This window comes from Cervus elaphus, chromosome 13 (assembly GCF_910594005.1).
Source record: "Cervus elaphus chromosome 13, mCerEla1.1, whole genome shotgun sequence".
Classification (NCBI taxonomy): Eukaryota; Metazoa; Chordata; class Mammalia; order Artiodactyla; family Cervidae; genus Cervus; species Cervus elaphus.
The window spans coordinates 25,310,176-25,329,902 of record NC_057827.1 but is presented as its reverse complement, the minus strand read 5'-3'; the positions used below and the strand labels follow the sequence as shown (position 1 = coordinate 25,329,902).

Sequence of the window (19,727 nt, the reverse complement as noted above, 5' to 3'; positions counted from 1 at the left end):
CAAGTTATTAGAATCTTGTATAGAGTACATTTCAAAGTAAAAGAGAGGAATACTTCCCTGGTGGTCCAGTGTTTAAGGATCCACCTGCCAGTCTGAGGGACATGGGTTTGATCCCTGGTCTGGGAAGATTCTGTGGGGCAGCTAAGCCCGTGCGCAACTACTGAGCCCGCATTCTAGAGCCCAAGAGCGGCAACTAGAAAAAGCCCAAGCCCAGCCATGAAGACCCAGGGCAGCCAAAAATGAATAATAAAATTACTTTTTAAAAAATTAAGTAAAATAGAGGATGAAGCTTTTCAAAGCATCTGTTATTAAAATGTTCCTTCAGATGCATTAAGAGCCTCACTGGCTTTTGCTTTTACATCAGGTAATCTGTGCGACAATTGCCTTTGGAATGGGCATTGACAAACCGGATGTGCGCTTTGTGATCCACGCCTCCCTCCCGAAGTCTGTGGAGGGTTACTACCAAGAGTCTGGCCGAGCCGGAAGAGACGGGGAGATCTCTCACTGCATACTCTTCTACACCTACCACGACGTGACCCGGCTGAAGAGGCTTATCCTGAGTAAGCTGAGCTCCCTGGGGGACCTGTGCTGTCCCACTCAGTCCCATGACTGTCGTCCACCCCTGCAGTCATGGTGCTTTTGGTCCAGTGATCCTTAAAATAGAGGCACTTACGTAGATATGGAAGTTTTATTTTAGGTCATCTTTATGATAAAGATGTTGTTCAACTTGTTGAAGATGAAAATTTCCAAACCAGGCCTTGTATACAGTCCAATCCTAAGAAATAACTCCAGTTACTAATTTCCTTTGTATCATTCCGGGCCCATTTTCTGTCTGGATCCTTGTATATAACGTTTATTTCAGACATGCAGAAAGGTAAAATGGAAAAACTAATGAGCTATCATGTACCCCCATCCAGGTTAGGAAATAAACCCCCTATAGAGCCCTCTCATATCCCATCTCTTGACTCCCCCACTGGAGTTAAACAGTATCTTTTTATTTTTAATAATTTTTTTAAAATTGGGGTGTAATTGCTTTACGTTTTAGGCAGTGACTTATGTTTGATATTTACGTTCCCAAATGCACGTATTTCACAGTGTAAATGCTATTATATTATGCGTGTTTCCCCCCCCCCACCCCCACCCGAAGTATTGTTGAGTTATTCAGATGTACAACATAGTGATTTAAAGGTTATACTCTACTTATAGTGAAAGAAAGTGAAGTCGCTCAGTCATCTCTGACTCTGTGACCCTATGGACTGTAGCCTACCAGGCTCCTCTGTCCATGGGATTTTCCAGGCAAGGGTACTGGAGTGGGTTGCCGTTTCCTTCTCCGGGGGATCTTCCCAACTCAGGAATCGAACCCGGGTTTCCCGTATTGCAGGCAGACGCCTTACCTTCTGAACCACCAGGGAAGCCCACTCTATTTATAGTTATTATATAAATGTGCTTTTTTAAAATATATATGTATATTGACCAGATTTTTTTCTAGTCAACACTAGGGTGTAACTATGACTCCAACTAGTACACATAGCTTGACTATATAGAATACTATAGAATCATACGCCTTGTTTATTGAACCAGTCCCCTTTTAATAGATAAATAAGTAAACTTGGCTGTTTTGAGACTACTTTTGAAGGAACTCTGGCAAAGAAAACTGAGTGTGTGAAATGATGCTTACCAAGCTCTGTGCCAAATAGTGTTGACCTGTTTTGCTCATAACCAGTAGCAAGGGCAGGGTCCTAACCATTGGACTGCCAGGGAATTCCCAACCACCGACTTCAGAGATAGAGTTAGTCCCAAGAGAAAAGTGAACTTCAGAAAGGTTTTGTAACTTGCTTCCAACAGCAGCAGCAGCGGTAGTAGGGAGGGTAGTCATAGTGATGATAATGTTTCCTTAGCATTTACTTACTGTATACCACTGTCTTGAATGCTTTACGTACATCACTGAATGTTCACAAGACCCCTAAAAGACACTACTCTTACTCTCCTCATTTTACAGAAGAGTTTCCTCGAAATACAGAGCTAGATAAGTGGCAGAGCCGTGGTGGAATCCAGGTTCATCTGAATCCAAGATTCACCTCCCTTGCACTATACCAAGATCATTCTCAGTGAAAAAATGAAACTTTTAAACTTTAGTGTGTTTTTGAAAAGAACCTATATTAAGTTAGGTCCAAATAATTTAGTAAGTATTTAAACCCTAAATACTTAGAGGCCATCTGAAAAAAATAATACTCATAAAGCAGAAAAATTTTTTTATATCCTTTTTAACAAACCACAGTTGCTTATGAATGAAAACTATGTACATGTTGTTCTCAAACCTTAGAATCAGAATGGATGCTACCACCCTCATTTCCTGTTTCAGGTTGATTTTTTTGGAGGTAATTGTGTTCATGATAGCAACTGCCAGAACTTCAGTTTCACAGTGTTATTTAGAGGGACTTCCTTGGTGGTCCAGTAGTTAAGACTCTACGCTTCCAATGCAGGAAGTGAGAGCTCAATCCCTGGTCAGGGAACGAAGATCCCACATGCTGCCTGGCATGGCCAGGAAAACAAAAAAAATTTAATTTAAATAAAAAACAGTAACAATGTCATTAGAAGGAACGTAGCACATCGTGAGAGCTTCCCTGGTGGCTTAGTGGTAAAGAACCCACGTACCAACGTAGGAGAGGCAGGTTCAATCTCTGGGTCGGAAAGATCCTCTGGAGAAGGCACTGGCAACCCACTCCAGTATTCTTGCCTGGGAAATCCATGGACAGAGGAGCCTGACGCACTACAGTCTGTAGGGTCACAAGAGTTGGACACGACTTAGTGACTAAACAACAAGTTCATTGTGAACTACCCCAAACTGGTTGTGTATGTGGAGTTCAACAGATGTTAGGTGTTGCTGTGTTTCCCTTAAATTTAAAGTACCAACCAGCAGCCCTGTGCATTCGTTGCAGCACCCACCCTGGCCCAGGAGGTCCTTCACACACGGTTTCAGAACCAGTGGCTTCACCACTTTGATCCCAAATACTCCAGAAGATGCACGGCCCAATGCCACGGCCCCAGTCTTGGCTCACTCTGGATGCTAGGTTTAGTTCATACCTGTCTTGATAAATGTAGTAGATATAGTTCAGATAGTTATCGTTGGGAATAATGAAGAGTTGCAGAATGTTTTCAGCTACTCCTGACAACCTGTGTTTATTCCTGTAAAACTAAATTCTTGGTGGTGGTTGTTCATTCCCTCAGGCATGTTTGACTCTTTGCAACCCCATGGACTGCAGCATGCCCGGGTTCCCTGTCCATCACCATCTCCCAGAGTTTGCTCAAATTCATGTCCAGTGAGTCAGTGATGCCATCCAGCCATCTCATCCTCTGTCGTCCCCTTCTCCTGCCTTCAGTCTTGCCCAGCATCAGGGTGTTTTCCAGTGAATCACTTCTTCACATCCGGTGGCCAAAGTATTGGAGCTTCGCTTTAGCATCAGTCTTTCCAATGAATATTCAGGGTTGATTTCCTTTAGGACTGACTGGTTTGATCTTGCTGTCCAAGGAACGTTTAAGAGTCTTCTCTTGAGATGAATCTTGGAGATGAACATAAACATTCAGTTATTTATAATATAAATATTTAGAATTATAGGAACCTATTTTAAATATGTCTGTGGTATATTCAATTTTTCTACTTTAATAAGTATGTTTTACTATGTTCTTCATCTCTTTTAGTGGAAAAAGATGGAAATCGTCATACACGAGAGACCCACTTCAATAATTTGTATAGCATGGTACATTACTGTGAAAATATAACAGAATGTAGGAGAATACAGCTTTTGGCTTACTTTGGTGAAAATGAATTTAATTCTCATTTTTGTAAGAAATACCCAGATGTTTCATGTGATAACTGCTGTAAAACAAAGGTAAAATAAGCAAGTTTTAAATTCTTTATAATAAGGAAATTACCAAGATTTTTTTTTTCTTCTCTTAATTTAGAAAAGTTAGATACAAGTTAGGTTGCAATAAGGTCAGCCCTAAGGAGTTTAACAAGGGAACAGTGGCTTCCTCCCCATGTTAATTGAAATAGAAACATTTTGATAATAATTCTGTGACATACCCTTAGAATTCGAAGCCTGTTTAAAAAGTATATACTGTACCTGTTTCAGTGATTATAGAATATTTTAGAAATGTCATTAATCTATAAATTTCCAAAAAGATCCAATATGGGCAGCTAGAATAACTTCCATTCGATTGTAATTACATTTAAACATCCCATTCTCAAAAGGGTTATAACTAGTATACTTATGTGTTTGAATTCAGGTCAATTAGATTACTGTGTAAATTGGTTTTAAAAAACTATAAAGAATAATGGCAATTGCTTCGAGATGAAGTTTGCTATCATCTCTCCTAAAAATACCCTGGGGAGGTAGTTAAATTCATTCCTTGTCTTCTCTACTTCACAGTTTATGGAGCATTTTCTTGTTTTATATATTACTTGAAATGTCTGTGCAAGGTGCTAGGGATTCACAGACAGGAGAGACAGACATGTTTGTATTCATATCGTTGTGATGCCGTGTTATAAATCCAGTTACAGATAGGCAGCCCTAGCCGAGCAGAGGGCAGTTTACTCTGTCTCTCTGGATTCCTGGCCATCTCCACCCACTATGTAGATGTGACTAATCTGTTCACTCCTTCAACAAATATTTGTTGAGTGCCTGCTCTGTGATAGACACTGTTCTAGGAGTTTGGGATATGTCACCGAACAGCATATGAAGATCCCTACTCTTGGGGAGCTCACTTTCAAGCAGAGGAAGGCTGAATAAAGACAATATACGTTATAAGTACATGTGAAGAGGGAAATTGTTGCTGTTCAGTTGCTCAGTCGTGTCTGACTCTTTGAGACCCCATGAACTGCAGCATGCCAAGCTTCCCTGTCCTTCATCTCCTGCAGTTTGCTCAAACTCATGTCCATTGAGTTGATGGTGCCATCCAACCATCTCATCCTCTGTTGCCCCCTTCTCCTCCTGCCCTCCATCTTTCCCAGCATCAGAGTCTTTTGAAGAGGGAAGAGCCTTGGTGAAAAGTACAGCAGCGTAAAGAGTCAGGAATGATAAATGGGATTTAGGAGGCAGTGGCCCTAGGAAGTTCTATTACAGATGAGACCTCAGCAAAAACTTGAAGGGAGTTTAGCTGAGCAGCTCTCAAATATGGGTATTCTTGGCAGAAGCCAAGACGAAAGACCCTGAGGTGGGGATGTGCCTGTATGTTTGAGAGATAGCAAGGGAACTCACAGGCCTGTCGGGGGTTAAGAGTTAGTCAGGGGAAAGGTAACAACCAGCCAGAACATTATCTGGAGGGCAGAGAGATTGGCCAAGTGGAGCAACCCTCAGCAGAGGAGACCTACTGGCAGGGAAGATCAGGAGTTTGGCCTGGGGCACAGTGAGTTAGATACTCTTATCTTAGATTGAGGAATTCTGAAAAGAAACTGGTGATACTGTAACTGGGAGTGGTTGGCCTGGGGGTTGAATTGAAAGTCATGAAAGCAGATGAAATCTTCAGTGGTTTCCATTTGCATGGAAGAGAAGAAAATTCAAGACTGAGCCTTGGTACTTCAGGAGCCTGAGGAGAAGAGGAAGAATTAGGAAAGGAGACCAGGAAAGAGAGCAAGTGAGGTAGGAAGAAGAGCAAGGCAACTAAGTGTGGAAGAGCTTCAGGGAAAAGGGACTGCTACCAGGTCACGCACTGCTGCCAAGCCCCGTATCATAAGGACCAAGCCGTCCCCATGAACATAGCCCCCAGAAATACGGGACCTGTACGTGACCAGTTTCAGTGGAGAGGGGCAAAGCTGGAGGCAGTGTGCTTATGGAAAATTCCTTCAAGTTTTGTTTCAGGGATGAACAGAGAAACAGTAGCTGCCAGGGGAGCTGGAGTCAGGAAAAGACAGAAGTGCTGTAGTTGTGTGCTGAAAGGAACGTACCTACAGAGGATGGAAACTGATGTGTGAGGACAGGAAGGTGTGCTGAAGCAGGGTCCCTGGGTTGGCGAGGGGGGCTGGGAGCTTGTCTAGGGTACCAAGATGGGCTCAGACAGGAGCCTGGATAGTTCACCTGTAATAACAGGAAGGAAGAAGAGAAAATGTGGGAGAGGCACTGGAGACAGATGTAGTAGAGGGAGTTTGTGAAAGCTTTCTTCCCATCGATTCAGTTTTCTCAGCAAAGTAGGAAACAAGGTGAATGCAGGAAACAAAGAGTGTGAAATCAGACGGGTCCACAGACTTATCTTAAAGGGCCAGAGAGTAAACGTTCCAGGCTTCGTGGGCAGTCTCTGTCCCAACTACTCAACTCTGCCGTTTTAGCCCAAAGGGGGATGTAAAACATAATAAATACATCAATTTCCCATGGTCCTTTTTGATAAAATTTGATTTACAAAAGCAGGTGTATAGCACAAAGGCCATAACTTGCTGACTTCTATTCTAAGAGAATGGAGGAAGGATAGACCACACACGTGTCATGATCACCAAAGGGAGCACTTGATGTCTGTGGCCCTGTGTTGAAAGTGTAAGTCAGTTCAGTTCAGTAGTCGTGTCCGACTCTTTGCGACCCCATGGACTGCAGCACACCTGGCTTCCCTGTCCATCACCAACTCCCGGAGCTTGCTCAAACTCATGTCCATCGAGTCGGTGATGCCATGAAATCAAAAGTGAAAACAGCACAGTTGTCTGTGTGTTTCTCCAGCCAGGTGTAGCTACAAAGATACAGGCATGAAGAGGTGGAGAATGGGATGTAATGTCTTTGTCAAACTAGGAGACGTAAGGGCAAGGGAGTTGAAGGTGTTGCGTGAAAGGTGGTGTTATAATTAAACAAAGGAGAGAGATTGGCTCTGGGATATCAACTGAATACCTTAGTCCTTAGAGAACATCTGAGGGTGTGGATCAATGGCTAGGCAGTCCCAGTGGATTGTTGTAGTCAGCATACTAGCTGGCCTGAGTTTGAAAGGTAGGAGGTGATGGTCAGAGAACAGAGGGTTGCTGGTATTAGTAAGACTAAGGTAGTGGATGTGACCATTAGAGTGAGTGGCTGGAGTGGCTGACATTTGTGGAGGATGGGATCACCAGAGCACAGGAGATCACGTTGCCCAAGGCCAAGATGAGGGAGAATCATTTCTGTGCACTAAGTCACCAAGAATTAAGGCAGGGGTCAGGTTGGAGAGAGCGATGGGGGCACTCTCTCGTGACAGTGCCAGAGAGAGCCTCAGAATCACTACCAGGTCTTAGTGTAGGATGAAAAACCCACCTGTCTTCAGGACTGCGGGGGTTGAGCAAGGATTAGCAGGTAGAGGGGCTACATATACAGAGGCACAGAAGCACAATGCCACTTCTGAGAACTGTGGGTGCTCAGCATTGCTGTGATGTGATGATAGTAAAACATCACATAGTAATGGGGACTTCAGGAGGAAGGCAGAGGGACTTCCCTGGTGGTCCAATGGATGAGTTCACCTGCCAGTGCAGGAGACTCGAGTTCAGTCCCTGGTCCAAGAAGATCCCACATGCTGCAGATCAGCTAAGCCCATGCTCCACAACCACTGAGCCCTTGTGCTGCAACTGCCGAAGCCCCCGCACCTAGAGCCCATGCTCTGCGACAAGAGGAGCCAGTGCAGTGAGAAGCCAGCACACTGCAGTGGAGAGGAGCCACCTCCTCACCAAGCGCATCTGGAGAAGACACAGCAGAGCCAAAAAAGAAACTAAAAATAAATAAAATTCAAAGAGCAAAGAAGAAACAATGGTTGGCAGAGTTTGTAGACAACTGAGGGCTGTGAGAAGGGGAACTGACTGGAAATAACAAAAAGGATTTACTGTGGCACCAAAGACCCAAAGGACATCAGAACTCATACATTTGCATGGTTAGACAATGTTTTTCGTTCCAGAGGTCATCATACAGTAAGTGACAGAGAAAGTATGAAGGATTTTGGAAAAAAAGAATATTTCTACCCACAGACTGCTCTCTGGTAACTCTCTGTGAAACTAACGAAATAGATATAGTAGACTGCTCGTTGTTCTAGACACAAGATTAATATAAAAACTTAGAAAAGAAGGAACATTCGCAACGTCCTTAGTTTTTGGCCTTGGTTTTAGTATGGAAATTGCATGTTGTGGGACTGTTTCAGTTAGTATTAAACCCTAGCAGTCTAGGTATTGTTATCTTAATTATAAAGATAACAGTAAAAGATAATAAATAAATATTAAAAGGTAATCTCTTTTTATTCATAGGATTTTAAGACAAAAGATGTGACTGATGATGTGAAAAATATTGTAAGATTTGTTCAAGAACACAGTTCATCTCAGGGAATAAGAAATATAAAGCATATTGGTCCTTCTGGGAGGTTTACTATGAACATGCTGGTCGACATTTTCTTGGGTAAGTCAGCTGTTTTATCGTTTGAATTACATCAATTAAAAGTGAACATTAAAGAAATCATTACAGCTACATAGAAACACCTCTGTTGTCTGTTTTCTTCAAGAATTTAAGGGCTTTAGAATAAAAACCTTTTAGAGTAGTGAAAGAAAAGCCATTTTATGCATTTTAGCAGTATTTTTATATAATTTACATAAGTCACTAAAATGAGTTTTCACAAATGAAAAAGAAAATAAGGAAGTTCATGCAGTTTCATCTGAGTGAGTGGAGTATAACTTCACTGGGCTTCTAGTTTGGGACGGCAGCTTGAGCATTAACTATCTGTCTTCTTTTTTCTTCCTTGAGGCCCTTTTAAAATAGTAGCAAGGAAATAGAAGGAGGATTCAATCCATAGCAGCATAGAGAACCAGAAAGAGACCATCATCAGATTAGAAGTTTTAAAAATCTTTTACAAAATGAATGGAAGCATATTGATAAATGGAATTAAATTCAATATATCACAGAGCAAATAAATATAGAAGAAAGTTATAGCCAAGGGACTGTCAACCAGGCGGAATGCCATTGTCACCAGGCCCCAAACCTGGGGTCTTAGAGGTCTAGGGGTAGAAGTGAAAGCAAGGGAACTCCAAATAGGAGGGGACAGTTGGAAGAAAGTCTGCTCACAGAAGAACTGCATGGAATACCAGCCTGCAACTCATTCTAGAACAAAGATAAACAAACTGCTTGAGGAGCAGAAAGACAGCCAAGTTGGGGGCCACCCAGCACATTTACCCTAAAGCAAACTGGACATCCCATTTTAAAGGAGGAATTTGGGGGGAAATAGATGTAGATACAAAATAATAAGAAATCCACTTAAAAAGTTTAATCTGGTCCCTGGAGAGTAAATATAAATAGATAATCAAGTAAAGACCAGAGACTTCCTTGGTGGTCCAGTGGCTAAGACTCCGTGCTCCCAGTGCAGGGAATCCGGGTTCGATCCCTGGTCAGGGAACTAGAGCCCACATGCCCTAAGTAAGAGTTTGCATGCCACAAAGAAAAAAGAGAAAGGCCAAAGAAGTAACATATTTGATCCTGGTGATAGAGATAATTTAGAAAATAGGCAGTACTTCTGGGGAGACAAGAAGGAGAACTCCTCATTAGTATCTTCACAAAGACAAATAATAATAGAATATTATGGTGTCTTGGATGGTAAAGAACCCACCTGCAATGCGGGAGACCTGGGTTCGATCCCTGGGTTGGGAAGATCCCCTGGAGGAGGGCATGGCAACCCACCCCCGTATTCTTGCCTGGAGAATTCCATGGACAGAGGAGCCTGGTGGTTTGCAGTCCGTGGAGTCACAGAGTCGGACATGACTGAGTATGGAAAAGAAACAAAGAGAGAAAGAGCTGTTAAAATTTTTAAATGATTGACAAAGTAAATTTAGTAGAAAGGCTGGAAGACAACATCAAGAAAATTTTCTCAAGACCTCAGCAAAAATATATGGAAAATGTGAGAGAGAAAATACAGATCAATTCTTAGGAAATGTAAAATCTGACAAAATTTTGAAATAGGAAATAATCAAACCAACAGTAAAAGGAAATTTCTCAGAAAAGGAAAAAAGCCTTAATTAAAATGCCCACTGGGGGAGTTCCCTGGTGGTTAGGATTCGGCACTTTCACTTCCATGGTCTGGGTTCAATCCCTGGTCAGGGAACTGAGGTCCTGCAAGCTGTGTGGTGTGCCAAAATTTAAATTAAAAAAAAAAAAAAAGAAAAGCCTGCTTAATGCCAAATAAATGCTTTATAAGATGAGATTTAAGAATACCAAGAGTAAAGAGATGTGAGGGAGGAAAAGCCTTTTCTCCGTTCTGTTATAGTTAGGGAGGCAGATTAGCAAGAGAAAGAACAGATTTAATCAGATATGTAATAGGAGTTCATGGAAAATGTGACTCAAAGGAGCCGTTAGAATCAGACATAGCTACCATTTTAATAGGGGAAGGAGAGGCAGGAAGGGTTAGGAGGAAACACATGATGGGGAGAGGTAAACGGGCCCTTAGGAGACAGATGGGGAGGTGGGGAATGGGGTCATTTTTGCAGCAATGTCTGGGTGTTGTATGGAAAGTTCTCATCTCTGATGATGAGAGTCAGTCTTCTCTGGTTGCTCCGGGGCAGGCAGGGGAGGGGGAGGATTTAAGACAGTTGAGTTCTTTGGGGAGTGTCTGCTTTTTGGCAGATAGATTTCAGGAACTCAGATGCCATCTGCTCAGAATAGTTTTGATGCCATTGTGGCATATTCCGAACCTCTTCAGAGATACTCCCAAAAGCTTCGGAAAGAAAAAAACAACCAAAACCAAAAGGACATCAGATTAATGCCAGCAACCCTGGAGACTCGCAGGCAAAGAAGATGATGTGATGTATACCATAAACAGGAACAGACCCATGGGTCCAGGGAGAAGAAATCCCAGAGTCACAGTAAGCAGTCTTTACATGCGTGCTCAGTCAGTTGTGTCCAACTCTTTGTAACCCTGTGGACTGTAGCCCGCCAGGCTCCTCTGTCCATGGGATTCTCCAGGCAAGAATACTGGAGTGAGTTGCCATGCGCTTCTCCAGGGGAGCATCCTGAAGCAGTCTGTACAAATTGTTAACAGAAAGTCGGAAAAATAAGCCCCAAGCAATATAGAGAAAGAACAAGAAATGATTTTTTTTTTTGGTTTTGATGATAGAAAAGGCCACAAATGTTACTTCTCAACAACAAAACAAGAAAGGCACTTGGAAACTCCGGGAGAAAGATTATACAAGAGAGTGGAGGTCAACTAGAAAATGAAGGAAGTGGCTGCACTTTGCGTAATTGATAAAATGTACAAAATAATCTGTCTGGGTACGGTGAACATGCTCCTTAGTTGCACAAGAGTCGGGAGTTCTAAGTGGGAAAGGAAGCTTGTCCTAATCTAAACACTGCTGATAAGTGGCAGAGTCAAGGTATAGACTTAAACAGTGGTTAGAGAACAGGACAGGATATAGTTGTTAATCCTGGTGATGTAAGAATGAAAGTACAATAAATAAAAATAAGGACTTCCCTGGTGGTACAGTGGGTAAGAATCTGCCTGCCATGGCAATGCAGGGGACATGAGTTTGATCCCTGATCCAAGTAGATTCCACAATGCTGTGAAGCAGCTAAGCTGAAGCGCCACAACTAAACCTGTGCTTTAGAGCCCTCAAGCTGCAACTACTGATCCCATGTTCGCTAGAGCCTGTTCGGGCCTGTTAGGGCGTAGGTTCAACCCTAGAGCCTGTGCTCCACAAGAGAAGTCACCACAATGAGAAGGCCACGCACTGCAACAAAGAGGAGCTCCGGCTCGCCGCAACTGGAGAACGCCTTCGAACCGCAGTGAAGACCAAGCAAAACCAATAAACAGATAAAAATAAAAGAGGAATGTACGGATGGCTTAGAATGACAGCATAAGTGTGGGTTCCATGAGTGGTAACCACCAGAAGAGCTGAAAACAAGCCATTTAAAAAGTGATTGCAAAAAAAAATAAATAAAAAGTGATTGCCTTGGGATTTCCCTGGGAGTCCAGTGGTTAAGACTCCATGCTTCCATTGCAGGGGGCAGGGGTTCAACCAGGAATTGGAGAACTAAGATCCTACATGTTGCATGGCACGGCCAAAAAAAATTAAAAATTGAATTTTTAAAAAAGTGATTGACTTGGAAAAGAGTGAGACTAGAGAGGGGAAGGGTAGAATATAGGAATGTTGCTTTTAATTACAAACCCTCCTGTACTGTATTTTTTCCTATGTACATGTATTACTTTTAATTTAAAATCTATAAAGCAATTAAAATAAATAGCCTCCACTGGAGAAGGGAGATGGTTTGCTCAGTTTCTAAGCTGTTTCTTCTGGATCCACACATTTCTCAGGACAAAGCAGCTTTTAATGCTGGACCCCCTTTCTGGATTCTTGCCTTCTAGTTTGGGAGCATAAAGGGTTGTAGATTAAACAGTTTATTATCAGAATGATACATAATCATTCTACGTTATTACATGTAGAAAACTGATATTTATCATATTGAATGTATAGTTTCTATCATTTTTATTTAACAATATAAGCATTTTTAAATTTTTTTACTCTCCTGAAGTAGCTTTTAGTTTTTATTTTATCATATTGATGAAATATATTTAAATAGTTTTATTTTAGGACATATTGTGTTGGTGAAAAAGTCTGTTAGGGGCTTTCCATAACATCTTACAGAAAACCCCAAGTGAATTTTTTGGCCAACGCAGTGTTTTTCTAGTGTACGTAATGCTGTGATAAATAGCCTTTTAAATGCACCTTCACCTGCATCTCTGTTTGTACCTTTCATGTAGGTTCCTAGAAAGATTGCTAAGTCAGACATTTTTCTGACACATGCTTCAGTTTCTCATCAGCTCTTGTATGTTTTTAAGAAAATTGTTTATGTTTCATCCAGCTTTCTTAGTTACCCTCAGCACTAGTACTGGGTCCACGTCACCCAGTCCTTTACCAGAGCAGTAGTCCTTTATGTCCAGATCACTTGAAGAAGTAAAACTTGGATCATTCAACATTTGTGACCAGAAGCCATCTGAAATTTACAGTAATATAATTATTTGAAGCTCTTAAAATAGAGCTAAAGCCTTACAAAGTATAGCTATTAATTCCAATTATAATCAATGTCACCAGCCTTCTTAACTGGTGGTGGTTTAGTTGCTAAGTCGTGTCTGACTCTTGTGATCCCATGGAACTGTGGCCCATCAGACTCCTCTGTCCATAGATTTTCCAGGCAAGAGTACTGGAGTGGGTTGCCATTTCCTTCTCCAAGCTTCTTAAGTAGATTGTTATTAAAGAAAAAATAACTGTGCTTATGATTTAAAAAAAAAAAAAGACACTTGTCATTATAGCAGCTGGGATGTGAAACCAAGTATCCAGCCTGGTATAGAGCTCTCAGTCAGCCCCCTGGGGGAGGCGGGAAGTACGTGTCCTCGTGGAATGCTATGCTCTTGGTTTGGAGTTAATATAGGTTTCATCTCTAAGGATGACAGAATGTGTAGACTTAAATACTTTGATTATAAAGGAGTAGCACTTTCATCACAGGACCAGAGATAATACTTATAAGTTGATTGTCAAAAAAATTTTTTGGAACTAGATCAACAATGCATAGTTATCCTAATATAGCAATGGTGATATGAAGCTATTAAAGTTGACATAAACTTTGTCTTTGATTTGTTTGCTGTCATATAATTTTATAAGCTGTACATGCAACATCCTAAAATGACCAACTTAATTTTGTTGCTGTGTTTGGTCAATGCCTGTTACATAAAGAGAAGTACATGAAATTATTTTAAAATTCTACTCAAATATTCTTACTTTATGGAAATGAGTGTCTGTTTGTGCCATAGGTTTTCCTGAAGAAGAGTTATCTATCCCTTTATCCAGACCTGTCCATAAATGACTTTTAAATATATATATATATATATATATTTGACTGTGTTGGGTCTTAGTTGTGGCATGCAGGCTCTTCATTGTGGCTCATGGGCTTCGTTGCCCCATGCCGTGTGGGATCTTAGTTCCCCAAGCAGGGATTGAACCCATGTCCCCTGCACTGGAAGGCAGCTTCTTAACCACTGGACCACCAGGGAAGTCCCCATAAATGACTTTTTTTAGCTTCTTTTGTTACAGTTATGGTGAAAGGGAATGTCGCTCAATCATGTCTGTCTCTTTGGGACCCCATGGACTGTAGCCCGCCAGGCTCCTCTGTCCATGGAATTTTCCAGGCAAGAATACTGGAGTCGGTTGCCGTTGCCTTCTGTAGGGGATCTTCCCAACCCAGGGATCGAACTCGGGTCTCCTGCCTTGCAGGCAGATTCTTTTCCATCTGAGCCACCAGGGAAGCCCTCAGTTATGATATACCTATATTTACTAATGTAACTTCTTGTACCTTCTTGCCAGGGAGTAAGAGTGCAAAAATTCAGTCAGGAATATTTGGAAAAGGATCTACTTATTCAAGACACAACGCCGAAAGACTTTTTAAAAAACTGATACTTGACAGGATTTTGGATGAAGACTTGTACATCAATGCCAACGATCAGCCAATTGCCTATGTGATGCTCGGAAGTAAAGCACAAACCATACTAAATGGGCATTTAAAGGTATGATTTTTTAAATGTTGGTTTTATTATCTCCCAAAGAGTAGATAGAAATATTTCACTGTGAGTTAAAGTGTCTTTTCCTAAACTGATGAGCTGATGGACATTGAACTTATATGTACCGCCCTATATGAACATATTCTGTTCTTCTTGGTTTAGAAAGAGATCTTAAACTTGAGCCTAAGTAATGTCATACCTGTCAAAATGAATCATATGGGCTATCCGATCATTAGATCATCATATATTCATTAAATAAACATTTATTAAAAAGCTTTTCTGTGCTCTCACTGGAAATGCAAAGATGGAGAATGGACAGCCCCTGTTCCCAAGAGACTTACTATCTACCAGACGTAACAGAAATACCCACCCCCAAGAAATGCACCTGAGCATTAAGTGAAGCCTCTGTTCGGCCACAAGCGTGCACACACCCACTGTGCTCTGTGTTTCTCTCACGAAGGTAGACTTCATGGAAACGGAAAATTCCAGCAGTGTGAAAAAACAAAAAGCGTTAGTAGCAAAGGTGTCTCAGAGGGAAGAGGTGGTTAAGAAATGTCTTGGAGAACTTACAGAAGTCTGCAAATCTCTGGGGAAAGTTTTTGGCGTCCACTACTTCAATATTTTTAATACCGTCACTCTCAAGAAGCTTGCAGGTTGGTATGTGTGCGTCTCCTGTTGCACAGCATAAATGAATGGGCCAAAAGTTAATCTTGATAAAGAACTCATCAAGAGCATAAATATATCTCAGTCTTTTCCATGTCTGAATGGAAAGCTCAAACAATTTAAACTCATTCTTTGAAATAAAATATATTCTTGAAGATAAACACAGTACTTTGTTCTTCAGACATATGGTATTAATATAATTTTAATCTTCTACTTTGGTTTAATGCTGCATGTTAAGATATGGATAATTGTAATTGCTGATACCAGGTGTCTCTTACTGACTTTGTGTGCATTACTTGCCTGCCTTATGTTTAACAAATTGTGCACACAGTTTTGTTCTGTTTTCATAAGGACCTTAGCTTCACATTCCTAAAACATAAGTTCCTTATGAAAAGAGATTTTGTTTCATGCTTCTCCGAATCCAGACCTAGCACATGGCTGTATCTTAAGTATTTTGTGATAAATACTTGCTGACCTGAATTATCCCCATGGCTTCAGATAGCTCCACCCAGAATTCTCTTAGTAAAGTCCCTGGAAAATAAGTTAGCCAGTAGTTGACTGACAATGAGTGTACATTTCCTTCCATGCTCATCCTTTATAAAAACCCATAGTCACCACCTTCCCTCTCTCCCATTCCCACTCTGGCCACCCTACGTCATTATAGTATCTCATCAACTCTAAGATGCCACGTTGTTATTTTATGGACTATTGAGAAAGAAAAAAATTCTGCTAATTAAACTGTGACACAGTACTTTTATTGAAAGAGTTGTATTCTACTTTATTTAGATTTTTAACATACATAACTGTGCCTCTGTGGGAAAATGCGTAAGTCAAAGTAGGTTGATTTAAGTACTTGTAAAAATTCACATTCAAAGCCTGACTCTTCTGAATCTTTTTTTTGACTCAGCTGTCCATGTCATTGTTTTTCCCTCATGTCATCAGGGATGTTAGTGATACAGCCTTTTTAGCATGTTCCACTATATCCCCCAAATGTTATCAAAATCCCCATCACCCCTTCCAGTGTGATGGTGGTATTTTCTTAATTATACCAGAAAGTTGTCCACAGACGGGCACACATCTCTTAGCAACACAAGTCATGTAAAGCATTTGGTTGTTGCCTACAAGAAACTACAAAATTGTCATCTCCTCCAGAACAAATCATTTGCTTTGTTAATGCCACATTTATTCCCCATTACTCCATGTCTGAGCTTTTTTACATTCACAGTCGTTTTCTTTTTTTAATTTTTTTTTTTTTTTTGGCTGCACGGGGTCTTTGTTGTGGCTCAACCCCGCAGCATATGGGATCTTAGTTCCCTGACCGGGGATCAAACCCGTGTCCCCTGCCTGGGAAGGCGGATTCTTAACCCCTGGATCACCAGGGAAGTCCCCACATTATTTTCTCAGTGCTCATCCCAGTCTAGTCTTTTTGAAGACATTTCGTGTGCAGTTAAACTCAACATGTGAGGAACCAGCACTGCAGTGGTGCTGTTGACTGATGCTGTGACTATGTTCTCACGTGCGTAGGCGGTGACAGCTGCTGGACAGCTGCCATCTGGCCATCTGCACTGGTAAGAAGCAGCTTGACCTCAGGAATGCCAAAATGCAAAAAAAAAAAAAAAAAGTATCTTTGAATCAATAAAATACTGTACTTTGTTCCTAGGTTCTCAGTGAAGTTTCTTAACTGGACTCCTTAACTCCATATGTAAACATGATACTCATTTTAATCTTCTAAGTACTCTTTAAAGCTCCAGCAGTTCTTCAGATAAAGTAGAAACTCTGTCAGGGATTTGCATTTCTTTATTTTTTTTTTTTTTTTGCCACACCCCGAGGCATATAGGACCTTAGTTCCCTGACCAGGGATCAAACACTCACCTTCTGCAGTAGAAACACAGAGTCTTAACCACTGAACCACCAGGGAACCTGCAGGGATCGGCATTTCTCCTTGCCTCCCTTTCTCTTCTACTAACCCCCTGGTCTGTCCCACAGGTCTGTTCTTTTTCCTCCAAATGTAGAAATGATGTGAGAATCACGGATTTGAAATCCACCCTTTGCTCAACTCCAATATGTGGGGATTACTCACTTGCTCCCAATAGCCAGCGCATCAATAAATCCTACAGACCTAGCCTCCAAAACATGTCCGAATCTGCTTCTTCTCTCCATCTAGTTCGAAGCATTCTCACTTGCACCTGCAGCAGCTTCCTTGAGGCTCCAGTTTCTCCTCTTTCCCTTACAATCCATTTTGCATACAGCAGCCAGAGTGGTATTTACAACGACAAACATGTCTAGCTGTAAGACTCATGTGCCTTCTGTGCTCAGAGGACTCTTAACAGCCTACTTGCCTCGCCCATGTGCAGAAAGGCTGGAGGAAGGACAGGTTTGGGTTGAGGGGGAAGTGAAAATTCATTTGAGGCCTTCCTGAGCAGGGGATGCAAGTCAGGAGTGCAGGGGAGAAGTCTGAAGTGGAAGGAAGCACAAATGTGGACCTTCTCTGCAAACAAAGGATCCCCATAATTGCAACTAGACTCATCTTTGTAATGCAAACAGTGGGTGAGAGCAAAGACCAGATACCCGCCTCCACTCTGCTCCCCTCAACGTCCTAGACCCCCTCCCGTTCTCTGCCCTGACCAGCACCTTTGCTGCTGGAATGCGATGGTGGGCTCCTGCCCTCTGGGCCTGTCTGCTGCCTCCATTGGCACTAGCTGCCTTTTTAGAAAATTGGCCCGTGTACCCAGCGCTCTGCAGTCAGTTGGCACTTAACACACAGGCGCTGAATGGGTGAATGAGTATAAATCCAGTGGGTTTTCTCTGGGTGGTAATTTAAATTTCTAATTTTATGTCCATGTACAGAATCTTTATCTTCTGATCCTGAGGTTTTGCTTCAAATTGATGGTGTTACCGAAGACAAACTGGAAAAATATGGTGCTGAAGTGATTCCAATATTACAGAAATACTCTGAGTGGACATTGCCAGGTTCGGTATACAGCCAAATATGTGTTTTTCCAAAAGCCTCTTTTAATGTTAAGCAATGCCTCTCACTGGATTAGAGTTGTGTGGTTTCTGGGTTGTGTCAGTGCTTCCTACACCTCCTCACACTGACATCCAAGTGCTCCGAGCAGACCCCAGTGGGGTGCCAGGCACTTCATAGAGAGCACGGTGCTTAGGTCCCTGGGGGTCCAGTTAGCAGACCTGTGATAGGACCCAATGGAAGGCCTGCGGGCCCAGCATTTGTTGATCTGTTAGAGCAAGCGCCTGAGGACCCTGGAGACCCCGGGTGCCAGTTGCGGGTTGGTCAGCGTCTGCCTCTGATCCTTGGTAGGCCACGAGTATCCGTTCCATGTTTCACTTTCCTTATCTGAGGAAGGAACTTGTTATCCGACAAGCATGTCTAAAGATTAAGTTGAAATGTTTTGGAAAATGAACATGTAACTGGAACGCCTGAGCCTCCAACTGTCTCTAGCGCAGAAGGGCTGCCCGAGCGAGTGCATCCTTAATGGACGTTCCCAGAGGCTGCGTGAGGCCTGTCGTGTAGCACCTCTAATTACGGAGCTCATCACTTGAACTTCTCACTACAAGCCATAGGAAGCGTGGATGCAGGGAAAATCGAGAACAAAGACTGTGTTGTGGGCGATAGGTCAGGTGCAGGAGTCGGGTGCCTGCCTCCAGGGTATTGTGATGCATACGAGCCAAGTGAACCGTGACTCCGGTCCTTCCCAGGGCTGAGGGAAATGGTAGTGGGGTGAGACATGAGCGAGCCGCGTTCTGTCTCCACAGTCATTTTTATCCCTTGGCACGATGCAGAAGAGTCAGGTTCTCGTTGATTCTTCTGTACGGTAATTATTCTATAAAAGACTTACTCCAGACACATTGAACTCTTGGTGGGAACTTAACGCTTGGTTAGTGTAGCATCTTGTTTGGAAGGGTATTTTACCCACATCAGACAGGGCAGCTCTGCAGAAATCACCAGTGATGACCACTCCCACCTACTGAGGGAGAGATGCTGAGCCAAGAGCTTTGCCCATTTTGTGTCATTCAATCCTTCCTTATACACCTGTTTTATTTTTGACCATGCCATGCAGCTTATGGAATCTTAGTTCCCTAACTAGGGACTGAACCCAGACCCATGGGCAGTGAAAGGGCAGAGTGGTAACCACTGGACCACCAGGGACTTCCCCACGCCCATTTTGGAGGTGGAAATGGGCAAGGCTTTTCATTTTCCTGAAGTCCCACAGCTGGAATGACTACGCTCTTCACCCTTCCTACTATGCCCTTCCTACCATTCAGTGAGGCAGGGTAGCCTGAGGGTAAACCAGGCCAGCCAGGAAGTACCTTCAGAAAATGAAGACCCGATCGCGATCACTGTTGGTGGGGAGATTTCAGGCTCTGGGAATTCTTTGGGTTGCAAATACCTATGGAAATTACCATCTTCTTTGCAAATTTGTGCTTTGTACAGGCCCATTTCCTGCATAATATGTGAACTGTTCACAGCTATTATGCAAAGAAAAGTAAAATACAGTCTAGAATTTTCTGACACTCACTACTAAGTAATTATCACT

General features: G+C 42.3%; 1 protein-coding gene across 1 annotated transcript in view; it reads left to right on the top strand.

Moving 5' to 3' along the window:
* Positions 1 to 19,727, top strand: part of BLM (BLM RecQ like helicase) — an 87,280-nt gene that overhangs the window by 62,729 nt on the left and 4,824 nt on the right. Inside the window, exons 15-20 of the mRNA XM_043922061.1 lie at positions 365 to 560; positions 3,700 to 3,890; positions 8,234 to 8,381; positions 14,318 to 14,517; positions 14,972 to 15,164; positions 18,022 to 18,144. Coding sequence (XP_043777996.1) covers positions 365 to 560; positions 3,700 to 3,890; positions 8,234 to 8,381; positions 14,318 to 14,517; positions 14,972 to 15,164; positions 18,022 to 18,144 — 1,051 coding nt within the window. The remainder of the gene's footprint in view (positions 1 to 364; positions 561 to 3,699; positions 3,891 to 8,233; positions 8,382 to 14,317; positions 14,518 to 14,971; positions 15,165 to 18,021; positions 18,145 to 19,727) is intronic.